Raw genomic sequence first — 14716 nt, forward strand, 5'->3', positions numbered from 1 at the left:
GAAGGCATTTTGTAGACTACATCATTTTTATTATAATGTAATGTCCAGAATAAACTTTATTGAGTATTTAAAATGTTATTTCACATTTAATTACATAGTTTGCATGGACGAGATTGATATAGAAAACTTAAACAGAATGTGAAGTAACTCAAGTAGCTCTCACTCAAGTAGCCATTATGATGATCTGGGGTTTAGCCTACAAGCAGCTGCTAGAAGGATGGCAGCTTAGCAGGCTTCATTGGGATGCTCGGGGGTTTAGCCTACAAGGAGCTGCTAGAAGGATGGCAGCTTAGCAGGCTTCATTGGGATGCTCTGGGGTTTAGCCTACAAGGAGCTGCTAGAAGGATGGCAGCTTAGCAGGCTTCATTGGGATAGCACTTAGTATTAGCAGAAGGTAGAGAGTTCTTGTTTCCAGCTACCCTTAATTTGCCTGAACTAAAATCCTTTACCATTAATTGTGTGTGTGTGTGTGTGTGTGATTTGGATTTTTAATGTAGCTTTAAAAAAAATTTGAGTCATATCACCACAATGTCTGTGGTGTGGCAGTTTATAATGATGTCTAGCACTGGGGCATCATGCCGCAAACATGTAGCATTATGTCCCACCCAGTCACATTATCCTAACACCAGGCTGACCAGTCCTAACATTAACCTCTTGATGCTGAGCACCTAGTGAGGCAGTTGTTAGTACCATTTTTATAAGTCTTTGGTATGACTTGGCCGGAATTCGAACCTGCGACCTCCCACATCCGAGGTGGACACTCTAACCACTAGACCACCGGAGTGGTTAACATCCCACCGAACTGATTTCTGCTGTCAGTGTCAAAGTGGATAAAATTATTTTGCTTGGTTATCTAACATTTCAAATGGCTTTTAAAAAAATTATCATTTGGGTCACTTTAATGTTTAATATGTACTTGGAGAGCTGTACATGGATTGTTTTTTTCTTTCAGAGATAATTATACCCTTCAGATAAATCCTTTATCTGGTGTCCTCAATGAAGAACATCTCTCCTATTTTGAATTCATAGGGAGGATAGCAGGAATGGCAGTATACCATGGAAAACTCCTTGATGGTAAAGTACCAAATATATATTTTTCCATTTTTCCATGTTTATATGTCTCATCTGCATTGACAAATCAAGATAATCTCATCACTTCCGTTATATGTTCAATGATCACAGGATAAATAGCTTTAAAGCTCTAAAGTCATGAAGAAACATGATAATACTGTGCACAGGCTTAATATATTTTTATTTAGATTTGTTTCTTTTTTTTAAATGCGGAAAATCAGGGATTTCCATCCTAACATAGAACTTTAAATGAAGAAACATAAAACAACTTCAGATTCATCTCACATTGTAGTTATTCTTGGAGAAACATAATTTACAATAAAAATGTCCTTTCTGAACTTGAGATAATGTTTCTTGCCTGTACAAAAATAGATTTATTCTTGGAATAATTTCAGCTTTCTTCATCCGACCATTTTACAAAATGATGATTGAGAAGAAGATAACACTTCAAGACATGGAGTCTGTGGTAAGTTGGCCTGATTTAGCATCATAGACTTGAAGTTAAATATTCAGTGTTCAGGCTAGAGGTAAATTCAGGCAAATTACAGCGAAACACCACTTTAACATGCTTTGTTATAACACAAATTCAGATGTAGCATTATCATGATCATGATCATGACATGGTTCATAAAATTTTACAGAAATTTCACCAATTTCTTGCAGTTTTGAAACATTTTATGCCAAAATAAACTAGTTTGATTTTTATAATTTTGCAAGATGTGTTTTATTTATCACTGCATTTTTCCTTAGGTGAATATAGATCTTAAAAGTTTCTGTTTGTAAATATTCCTTTCATTTGTATCAGTAGTCAACCATAACAGCTAGATATTAGGGCTGTTCCAGTAAAATATACATGGGACCCATAGATGCATTTAGAATTTTGTTTTCATATGAATTCTGGGTAATCTAAGTACCCTTACATATATTTTTTAAAAATTGCCCTCCCAGGGTACCATGTATGTTTAAATGGAATATCACTTATTTTTGAAACAAGTCAGATTATTATAAAGCTGATAAGTGTTAATCTTATTATTATTGACCCATGAACAGTAAAGTATTCAAGTCTTCTTTGTGTTAAGAGTGGTCGGCCCGGTGTCAGGATAATGTGACTGGGTGGGACATGATGTTACATGTCTGCGGCATGATGCCCCATTGCTTGACATCACTATAAAGTGCCACATTGCAGACATCGTAGCGATATGACTGAAAAATTGTTAAAGCTACGTTAAAAATCCAAATCACATCACATCACATCTTCTTTGTGTTCATCTCAAGTGCTTTCTGTATACAGTTGCTCAAACAATCAAGCACGAAAAAAATGCAGTGGTTGAAAAAAAGATTCTCACACAAATTTATAAATCAAATAATTTAGGTAATTGCTAATTATCAAAGTCAGTCTCACATCTAATGGTTGTTCAAATTATTGTGTACTAATGGATATGAACAAAAACAAAGTCTTTAACACTTGTATGAGGCTTGACAGCATTGTCAGACAGTTGTCACACAATCATTTGACCAGTGAATAATATCATACATTCCCAGCAAAAAGGAAGCCATTGTTAATAAACAATTATTCTTGCTGTAGTCATTCACACAAATAGATGTCATAGTGTATATTTGTGGGTATTAACAGTAAAAAAGGGTATAAGGAAATATAAAGCTTTTACTGTTGAAGAGATGCTTGAAACCCTGGACTGGATTAAATCTGGTGTTAAGCAAGCACAATTATGATGAGATTTTGGTGTTTATGAGTTGACTGTCTGAGAACAGAAGAGGGAATAAGCCATTCTGAGAGAGATGGTAATGGATATGCATGAAGATAAGGGACTGAAAAGTAGGAAAGTCAGACTTGTAGGAGACAGCTTAATGTAGCCTATTATCAGTGGTTTGTTCAGATTAGGACTGAATAAGTGCATTAATCGGGACCTGTTTGAAAGGCACAAGCGCAAAAATTCACATGGGCGAGGTTCAAGCTTTAAAGCTAGCATGACCATTTTAAAAAGTGGCATGGACATAGCCAGATGATTGTTTTTGGTGAAATTCGCTCATTTGATTCAGAAGCTACTATGACCTATCCAGAAGAATTCACTGAATTAATAGAGGAAGGTGGACATTCCTGCAAGAATATTTATAAATATGATGAACATTAAAATCTATTGTAATTTTGATTCAAAAGCACATTTCATGATTGATACATTGTAAAGTATGTATAAATTAAGATTCAGTCGAGTTTGAGATATATTGTAGAATTTCATTGTAATTTGGGATTTATATTGAGGTTAAACTCAAATGTACATACTAAATTGAAAAAGGGCTTTGTAATTTAAAATTGTAATGCAACTGTCATTTGTGGGTTAATCCCTCCATGTTTATTGCATAGTGTCCATTCTGTGTTACCAGTATAGTTTGTATTCCTAAAAATAATAACAAGCTTTAGGGTCTTGCTAGAATTAGTTACAAAATAAGATATATATTGGCATTTTGTTATTTCAAGGGAAGCAACTTATTTTAAGTAAATGTTTAGACTTGATATATCACTTGGACATTGTTCCACTGCTGGTAATACTTTATTGTTCTGCTGATGAAATCCAATAGTATCTCAAATATTATTTTAAACATTAATATAAATTCTCTTAAACTTGTAGATAAAATTTAGAATTATATTATCAAGATTATTTGAAGCAGTATATATATGGTAGTATTATGGACCATGAATATCAATATTAGCTACTTCCATCACATCTTGTGTAAATGAATATCATTGTAACTCCTGAGGTGATCAGTATTTGCAGTACCTTGATTTTTCAGAAGCATGAAAATTGACTTGCATGAAAATCAATGAATTCACTGTAAAATTTTGAACTACAAAGATTTTGTATACAGTAAATGAATTCACTGTAAGTTTCAACTATGTGGATTTATTGTACACAGTAAATGAATTCATCGTAAAGTTTGAACTGTACTGATTATGTTTTCCTTTCAGGATTCTGAATATTATAACTCTTTGTGTTGGATTAAAGACAATGACCCAGAAAATCTTGAGCTCTCCTTCTCTGTGGAAGAGGACCATTTTGGAGAGGTAGGTATTAGATTGCTATCAATTTATTATTAAAAAACTTGTGATAATAAACGAAGTTCCAGTCTTAATTGGTCATAATGACTAGATTTATTTATTGGTCCTGTAAATAATAATGACACAGTACACCCCCAACTATAATGTGCCCCAGGATAAAGCAGCCAGCCCCTTTTATTAGGTGGGTATGGAAATGGATCTCTTGTCATTATTTAATAGTAATACAGCTATCCTTTGTTACAACTGAGTAGTTGGGGTCCATAACTAGAGGGTGTGCTATGTATAGTTATCTTATGTAAAGGGAAAATTTAAGGACTGCTTGTATGGGGTGGGTGTGAGGGGAATAAACAGCATTTCAGTTAGATGGATAGTAATAACACTGTAGTTCAGGATTGTCATTTGCATTCCTTACTGAGCTTCACCATGGCAATAATGATCAAAAATTAATTGTGTGATAATGCATGCAATAATATAATAAAACACCAGTCAGATATATGTTATTCATTTTTCTAAATATTTCTTGAAAATACCTTTTTCCGCTTCATGGTATTTGTGCATTTCATTTTGTGAAGTAATGATTTTGTGAAAAACGAAGTCAATATATAATTACTGTGTGTTTTAAAAAGGGAAAAAAGATGCTGATAATACTAATATTCATGTTGGTTTCTCTCAACCCTTATTTTGTCAGTGTGACCCATTGGTCAGTAATCCAAATCAAACACACACACACAGACTTCTTTATTGTGAAATTAGTCTACAAATCTGTGTGACGTTTTACCACCAGAAAAAATCTTGTTCTTTTTTAGCAAATGCAGTTTATAAAAATAATATATGGTCCAATATTTTAATTATGTTATACTTTTTACCTTTATCTTTTATTTTTTATATCTTTTTACAGAATTTTAACTACATTTTCTCTTATCTTTTATTGTTAGTACTTAATGTTTGAAAGGCTTTGTCTTCCAAGAGGATTTTTTTGCATTTGTTTATATTTTCATTTTTAGAACTTAACTTTTAATCAGTATTATATAGCCATTAATACCAAGGCTGTCACATTGATGAGATCATTTCATATTAGGCTTCTGAACATTTTCAAAACCTGCCTTATGCTTACTCTACCATGATTTTCGTCACTGGGGCAGTGTTACTGTGATCACCATCCACTTGAAACATATACATAAATCTCAAAACAGTATTCATCCACCAGCCAATAACCTCATTTAATTCACCAGTGGAAACTACGATGTCCAAAGTGCACTGATAAACTTGTCATCATGAGTACATATGAGCTCTGACCATTCAGTATAGTTAAGGGGGAGGGATTCAAAATTTATTTACTCCATATTAAACCCCTTGTACACTTATCAGGAAAAGCAACAATTTTCAAATTTGTTTCTGTCTGCAATGATGAATTACATTAGGGAACAACTTTTGAAATGATCCCAACTGCTTGGCACTGGTGGTGAAAAAAGTTATGGGCCATTATTATTTTTGCATAGATATTAATGCTGACTGACTTGCTTATAATTGAACTATTCAGGAATACTTGAAGAGAAAATTAAGATGATGTCTGAATTTGTTTGCTTGTAAGTTCTAGGTGACTGAATTTGCCCATTTCTTGATTTGGTGATAACTTGTTTTAACTGTGTACATATGAATAAGTACAGGAATGAGATGAGTGTCCTTCATGGAATTAATGCGAGAACTCATCTGTAATGGCTGATCATGGTAATTCCTGATGCATGAATTAGTTTCTGATAGCAATCATACAAGTTGTCAAAATTTACACAAGGCCAGTGAATTTCACTCAGTAAATCCAGCTGGAGAAAACAACCCTGAGCATGCATCATCTTTGGCACATCCCACTCTTGGAAAAATATACCACAAACTTTTTTAAATGGCATGCCTCCACCATGCTACACTAACCACTTAATGGTTGCTCATGTCACCTGCCCATCACAACACCCCTATCTGCCACTGTGAATTTGTGGAAAATCTTGTCATTGGTTCTTTTGAAAGGATGGTCATATCAGCATGGGATTTTCACCAAAAGTCTTCTAATGGTGTATTCTTTGTTCTGAATGAAAGTGACTGTCACAGTGGCAAATTTGAAAATCTTGTCACTTAAGAGTATCAGAAAAGGTTTCAACACTCAGTTTTTAAAACACAGAATCAGTCTTATTTCAGATTCATGGAAAGTCTTTTTCAGGCAATAGAACATAAGTCCCTTTGAGTAACTTGTGATGTTGTCACATTGTAGGACTTCTACTTTGATGTTATAGAAAATAATATTCTTCTTTATTGTTGCATGTCTAATGTCTAGGTCTGTGGACCAAAGTTTCATTGTCAAGATCACTTTAATATGAATTTATTTTTTGCATGATAATGTTTACAATGGCAACTGGAGTAGAGATGAGCTATATAATCACTGATTAGCTTACAAATGGAGGGTAATTTCCCCATAAATTTTCAATTCTAGAAGATAAACGTAAAGTTGATTTTCATTGGTTATTCTGCATATTGCATAAATGTTATTATCAAAATTGATGGGGATGGGGGATATGCAGAAATTTTGTGCTGATGACATTTTGGTGACTTGGAGTAATTTCTCTCACTTATTTCAGATCACAGAACGAGAGTTGAAAAAAGGGGGAAGGGACATACGGGTAACTAATAGCAACAAGATGGAGTATATAGAGTAAGTAAAGGACAAGCAGCATGTTTTTCTACATTACCTCTATACATAGCTCAGATGATCACCCAGGCTTTTGGTAGAGCTGGTTGGGAGGCTTGACTCAGAAATATTGTCCAACTTTTAACATGAAGATGTCAGAATTACCAGAATATATGTAACCTTCTGAACTGTGCATTGATATTATGAATGTCTTTATTTGTCAGCACAAGTTTTGAAAGAAAAGAAACTGTTTTATCTTACCTCTATTACACATTATGTGTACATGGATATATGTTCATTGTGAATGAAATCTAGTTGTTCCTAAAACAAAAATCTCTTGAGACACATAATTGTCATTTTACTTGGATTATTTTATTGGAATAAATAACCATGTTAGAATTAAGATGTATCACCTGAGGGTTTGTATCTGAGTGGATGACTGGTATTGGATTTGATAACCATGTAAGAATTGTGATTCGTTATATTTCTATCAATATTCTAACCTAGAAAAAAGTCAGAATTGTACTGCTATTTCCTACAAGTAGCAGAATGGTACTGTTGCTTTTTGATTTCTATATTATCATACTCTCAAATAAGGCTGGAGCTATTTTATCCTCAAGGTTTCCTGTTACTGCAGCAGTGATGGAATGCCAACACTAGCAGTAAACAGGGCTCTCACAAGAACATTAGCTAAGAAACTTTGTGTTATATGTAAAATATCTGAAAGGTCCAAACCATGATTTTGTCAGTAAAAAAATAGAAAAGCTATTCATTTTTATATTTATTGTTGATAATATAGCCAGATGTTTTGCCTGAAATAAGATAACATTCAGAAATCATGTACCAAAACATTATTGCACAGGACAGTCCATTTGCAGAAGTTCATAACAGGTTATGTTGGTGAGTTTCCTGTATAATGAATATGAAATTGTAAATATTATAATTATCTCAAATTGTATAGGTATATAACAAAAGTATAATTATGACAGTAATATGATTTTGATTGCTAGATTATGGCTCGTTGTCAGAACCAGAAATCCAGGTCATGACTCAATGCATCATGTCTCAAAATGTTCCATATTTTCTGATGATGACAACTCAGTATGATATTGCAATCAAAGATCGCGATACTGTCATAATAATATATTTGTAACCTCAGAGGTTAGTACCAGCAAAGTGTGGATGGCATTGCATTCCTAAGAAGAAGAAAAAAGATACATGTTGTAAATCCTGTTTATACCCGTATTGGTTCTATGGATCCCATCTCAAGAGATTCCACCTCTGATGAAAGGCCACCTTGTCATGTACCAAAGTAGAACCTTGTTACTCTTCTGGCCTTTCTGATATCCATTTTATTTATTTAATTTACATTCTTCCTCCCTTTAGCTACCATCTCCATTACACAGATAGTATTGTTACACCTTTGCTTCGCTGTCTAGGAAAGGTTGCATTATGCTTCAGTCATTTGGTTTAAAAACAATTGTAACTTTAAATCATGAACTCTTTTATTGTTTTAGCTTAATCATCCACTGGAGATTTGTATCACGGGTTAATATTCAGATGGCAAGGTTCATGAAAGGATTCACAGAATTGATACCTCAAAATCTTCTGCAGATTTTTGATGCCAATGAACTAGAGGTAGGTATAGCCAGCTGTTTGTTTTGTCTTGGCTGTGTTAGCTGGGTGTGAAACATAGGCATCACCTTTCAAGCAGCAACAGTGGCTCTGGTAGCAAGGCCTATGTATGCTTATTTAATAATACTCATTTAAAAGCAGGTGCTGATCTGTCAAGTAACAACTATGATATTGATCTTTGCATGAACTTTCTTATTACCCAGTGAAACAGCTAGGTTGAACAAATCCAGTTACAGTTGAAACAAATTTATAATGGCTGAAGCTAACGCAGTTGTTTATCATTACTAAAATTAGACGGGAGATTTATGCAGTGACTTGTCAGTTGTTTATCATTACTAAAATTAGACTGGAGATTCATGCTGTGACTTGTCAGTTGTTTATCATCACTAAAATTAGACTGGAGATTTATGCTGTGACTTGTCAGTTGTTTATCATAACTAAAATTAGACTGGAGATTCATGCTGTGACTTGTCAGTTGTTTATCATCACTAAAATTAGACTGGAGATTCATGATGTTAGCTGCAACTTATTGGCTAATTGGTTGGACAGAAAAAAAATGTAAGCCTTGATTGTGTTCTAAAATTAAAATACAGTCAGACCAGTCTGAATGATTGCCTTTATATAACATACAGCAGTTGAATTTTACCCTGGCAAATTTCTTATATAAAAGTCATGTATACAATGATCACCTTTCTGCAGTCAGCATCCATGTGTTTCCTTACCCAGAAATTATTTCTCACTGCTTTAACCGGTCATTGGAGCATATCAACAATGACTGCTCTATGTAAGAAAATAAAACTTTTCTTTCATGAGGGAGTGATTGTTTAGAAAAAGGCATATCATGTGAATTGATGCATAAACTTTTGTCATCTTGTGTACTCACCTTACTCCATTCACATTGTCATTGTAATGCAAATTTGTTGGTATGTCAGAATCTATAGTGAGACCATTTTTATAATAAGAGGAGAGGATCAAAACAATTTGTTTGGTGGATGTTGGGAAAAGTAGTCATTTTACAGCAGAAATGGGAGTCACATTTTGTGCCAGTGTGACAGGTATTGTTTAATATCTTCATCTATTTTAGTTTGCCTCTGAATTGATGCTGTCATTGATGAATAAGTTAACCTTTGGTGACTGATCTGAGTAACATCCATTTTCTATAGGGTCAGTGGACATTCAGAATTTACAAAACATGTCTGTAAGGGCAGGCAAACTTTCAGGTTATATGTTACTAACAATAGTCACATTAGGGTCTGACCAATTTTTTGGGGGGAAGAAGGTTGCTGGGAAAAGAATTTCCAGCCCCCAAGTAGCTTCAAAAGAAATGATATAGAAGAAAAAAGATATCCTGGTTGTCAATAAAGCCCAGGACCACTTTCACCCCTTCTCCTCCCCTGGTCCCATTGCAGATTACATTTTTGGACCCTTAATTTTCTTTTTACCCATATTCATCACAGTCATCTCAAGAATGCAGACTAGTTTCTTGTCTTATTGATTTGGGCAAATAGTTAATCCTGATATTGTTGTAGTTTGAACATCTATTTTTTAGCTCAATTATAAACATTGACTGAACATAGCATCAGTCCTCTGTTTCAGTCATATGTTAGAAGCCATCATTTGGTAGTGAATTAGTTATTTGTCATGGTGCACAGAACAAAGGTCAGTGATTTATAGCTCTGCTGATTGTCATCCAGAATAGCACATAGAAAATCCTGATGTCCATTGTCCACTGACATTTCAAGCCTATCATCTTTCCCTCCGTTAGCACAAGTTTTTTAATCACTATTTTTCCTTAACTACTTGGAGTTTTGAAATGAAACTTAACACACACACACACATGCACACACACACAGAGGTCTGGTTTGTTTTGAATGAAAATGTGTTCCTCAGACATTCAGTATGGACACAACAGCAGTTATCTTGAGAATCTTATTATTACTACTCTTTTATAATAGAAACCCTTATCAGCATGGGATTTTTACCAGGGAAACTTCTTATTTGGTGTCTAGTTGGTCTTGAATTAAATTTGTGCTGATCTGATATTTTGAAAATCTTATCGATACTACTCTTATATAGTAAGTCATACTGAGATTGAATTTCACAGAAGACTTATGTCTAGTTGGTACTAAATGAAAATGAACCACTCCAATGGCCTAGCGGTTGGAGCATCCACCTCGGATGCGGGAGGTCGTGGGTTCAATCCCCGGCCAAGTCATACCAAAGACTTACAAAAATGGAACTAACAGCTGCCTCGCTTGGTGCTCAGCATTAAGAGGTTAGTCATAGGACTGGTCGGCCTGGTGTCAGGATAATGTGACTGGGTGGGACATGATGCTACATCTCTGGGCATGATGCCCCAGTGCTACACATCACTATAAACTGTCACATTGCAGACATCGTAGCATTATGACTAAAAAATTGTTAAAGCTACGTTAAAAATCTAAATCACACACACACACTAAATGAAAATGATGCTGCCACCATGGCAGCCATCTTGAAAGTCCTGTTATGGATACACCTCCTAAATGAAAAGTCATATCAACATGGGGTTTCCAACAGAAGACTGCATTTGATATCTAGTTAGTATTAAATAAGTACTCAGAAGCAGAAATGAAATTTTCATACCTTGAATTACCGGAAATTCTTTTCTGACAGTAAGCCACTTTGATGGACTTTTTTATAGAGACAGCGTAAAGATTATATGATTGATTAAAGTGAGCAGGAGTAATTCTGTGTGGAACAATACTTTGAGGGGAACAACATCTACACGTATTTTAAGATTTTGTTGGAGAGTGAACTAAACTAAATCTGTTGATAAAATAATTAATAATAATTTATTTGATAGATGGTATTTGTTCAAAAACCAAGTTTTAAAGGTGAGCCAGCATACAGAAGTCAGCAAAGTATAAAGATCAATTTGGCCTTTTCCCATGGGTGGCTGCTGTTGACAGGCTTGATTGTTTTACAGTAAGGCCCATATGTCAGCAGAGGTTCAGATCATATGGCGAATAACAATCCTTGCAAGTGCACTGGATCCAGCAAGGGATCACATGTCAAGGATTGATTAAGATAAATGCAACTGACAACAAACAGTGCAAAACTAGTATCTAGCTAGCTTGAGCGCTTTTGACACTTTAATGAGTCTTTTTCAAAGGCAAATACAAAACATAGACAAGACAAATAAATAAAACAGAAAAACAGTCATGTTTGCGAAACTTTACATGGCTGTTTCTACAGGAATTCAACCTTTTAACTAGTCCTGTAGAAACAGCCATGTAACTATTATGAAGGCCATATTTCTGATCTGATTTTTGATCGAACTTGAAAAATTTGCTTATATCATTATGATCTTAGATGATTTCATTAATAAGTGATATCCACAGTAAATTGATGATTTGAACTTACTGAGTTTGTTCCCACTCAAGAGGCTGTATTTCTGATCCAGTTTTGATCAGACTTGGAAGATATACTTACCTCTTTAAAATTTTGGAATTTATCCTTATGTCTTCAAGATCTTGGAGGAGATGGATGAGTGATATCCACTAATGATAATGAGTTGATCATGCATCTGCTTAGCTGAGTTTGTTACCCTCTGTCACAACAACAACCACCACCACCCTCTGGAGGCCATATTTCGAATCTGTTTTAGATCAAACTTGGCATGTAAGCTTATATCATGAAGATCTCGTACAAGCATCATATTGAGTGAGATGCATAGATATTAATTAAGCTGAACTTGCATTTGATTGACTGAACTTTTTGCCAATCTGAAAGCCATATTTCTAATATGATTTTGATCATGTTTGAAATATGGGCTTATATCATCAGTATCTTGGATGGGTTTGATAATTATTGAGATCCATGCATAATAATGATGTAATCTTGCATCTGATTGGCTAGGCTTGTTACCACTCTCAAGGTCATATTGGTAATCCCGTTTTGTCAAAACTTGGAATACATGTTTATATCATCATAATTTTGGACTGTTTCATTAATGAGTGAGAGCCATAAATATCTTTGAGGTAATTATGCATGTGATTGGTTGACTTTGTTACCACTGTAGAGGCCATAATTCTGATCCAGCATTGGGTTAGCATTATTCAGATATTCGGCAGTAAGTAAAGTAAGCAGGATTCTTACATATTTACAAAATTATGTTGCATCTGATAGGCTAATCTTGTTACCACTTGTGAAACCATATTTTCCATATATTTTTTATCAGGATACAGTAAAATAGGTAAAACCAAAATGATATAAAGTTTGGAAGACAGTTTACATAGGATGTGTTCTTACAATATTACATAAGCCTGCTTAGTAAAATGGTCAACTATTAATTGGTGAACAATATTAGTTCCCCTTTGGCCTCTTCTTGTAATAATATACATTTATCTGTTTGGATCATGTACTTATAACATTTTCTGTTTATTAAATTCATATCTTAATTTAGCTTATTGTTATTTTTGTATGTCCTTTTTGTTCTGTTCAGTAAGAACTTGTGTATTTATTGCAGCTTGAAAGAATTTAGAGCCTATGTGATTTTCTTTATTGTTGTGCAACTATGTAATATATATGTAATTATACAGAAGGAGATTACTTCCATGCATATGTTACCATCTTTAAATATTGAAATTTTTATTATTATGGAAGTCTTTCACTTTTATACGATGGATTCCTGTCCACTGTCAAATATGGCCACTAATGCCAAAATAGAAAGACATGCTCAGAAAAACTGCTGAACAAAATTCTACCAAACTTTACAAAAAGTCTCCTGGCATAAAAGGCTTTCAGATTTGTTCAAATGAGGTAAATCCTCCATTAACAGTAGAAAAACTTATGAACCTTTATCTAAAAGCAGTTGATGAACAGAATTTGACCAAATTTGCCACAGAGCATTTTAGCATTGGGTTTCATAATAACAGACAATTATATAAGGATAAGAAAAGAGAAATGAGAGAAACATTGGTCCAGCTGCTTTCATTATACTTGCAACCAACAGCACTGAAAGATATTTTGACAGAAAACATCCTACTGACCCAGATTTCTTGACATCTACTCTTGCATTGGCTGTTAGGCAGCAATATCAGGCCAGCATGGGTCTCTTGTTTAAACCTTATGGTCACTTTTCTTTTGATAATTTTCAAACAATTTATAATGCAGACTCTATTCTACAGTATTGATAAAAAGTATCTAGGCAATTGTTCTATATGAATTTCAAACATTTTTATGCAACACAGCCCTGCCCCACCCAGTATCAAATCATACAAAGGGTTACAAAGAAACAAGACATCAATTTATGATTGGTCCAAGATTAAAACATTATATTGACCTGTAATGACAGATACAGCAGATGACCTTTTGTGTAACAGCTCTAATATGGGTTGAATAAACTGCAACAACTATTAGACAATACATTGTATATCATGGTAATTCTGATCTAAAGACATTTTATAAAGTATTGCACCATTACTTTCCTTCTGTGTTTCAGTTGCTAATGTGTGGGTTACAGGACATTGATGTAAATGATTGGAAACAACATGCAGCATACAAAGGTGATTACAACCCCAACCATCCCGTCATTATCAATTTCTGGAAGGTAAGTCAACAGATTAATCAGGAATCAGCATACAGAAATTGTCACTCTCTGTATCAGATTTTTCTAGCCTCACTATGTTACTGAAAACATGGTCAAGAAATCATCTCTTTGTCATTATTTGTTGCTAACAGTAAATCATATTACATTTTGTTGGATTTCTCCTCTCTGCCTGTGTCTGTCTCCATGACTTTGCCTACAGGTTGTATTCATTCATGTTTCTCTCTTAGACTTCATTTTTATTCATACACTTTCAAACGTGTGGGAATGTTGTGATACTGTCTTTGTATAATGGCCTTGAACTTCACCTAGATTGTTAAATCTGAACACATGAAACTTAGGTCATTATATTCCAGACCTGTGGATTGAGATTGTAACACAATGACATTTTGATCTTGCCACTGATATTGGGCTTGGGGGTCTTGAAATAATTTTACATAATTTTTAAAAAGAGCTCCTGATTTGTATGTCTCATGTCTGGGAACTGACGTATGTGATCATTGACCCATGTGTCAGCATGTGTCCCTTGGTTATGTTCCATGTATTTCATTATCCCCTCGGTTATAACATAGAAACTACCAGGATCCCACCATAGAACCATGTATACATTTACTTGGGGTTCCTGCATTAGCTCAATTGTTAATCCATTGGACTTGTAATCCTTATGTCCTTG

At 34.4% G+C, this 14716-nt stretch overlaps 1 protein-coding gene across 5 annotated transcripts in view; it reads left to right on the top strand.

Moving 5' to 3' along the window:
- Nucleotides 1-14716, top strand: part of LOC149801705 (E3 ubiquitin-protein ligase NEDD4-like) — a 110181-nt gene that overhangs the window by 80986 nt on the left and 14479 nt on the right. For all 5 annotated transcript variants that reach the window (XM_089955975.1, XM_089955977.1, XM_089955976.1 and 2 more), the window contains 6 exons: nt 953-1074; nt 1467-1537; nt 4055-4150; nt 6769-6842; nt 8336-8456; nt 13939-14046. In XM_089955975.1, coding sequence (XP_089812101.1) covers nt 953-1074; nt 1467-1537; nt 4055-4150; nt 6769-6842; nt 8336-8456; nt 13939-14046 — 592 coding nt within the window. The remainder of the gene's footprint in view (nt 1-952; nt 1075-1466; nt 1538-4054; nt 4151-6768; nt 6843-8335; nt 8457-13938; nt 14047-14716) is intronic.

This window comes from Sinohyriopsis cumingii, chromosome 4 (genome assembly GCF_028554795.1).
Source record: "Sinohyriopsis cumingii isolate HCF-2022 chromosome 4, ASM2855479v2, whole genome shotgun sequence".
Taxonomy (NCBI): Eukaryota; Metazoa; Mollusca; class Bivalvia; order Unionida; family Unionidae; genus Sinohyriopsis; species Sinohyriopsis cumingii.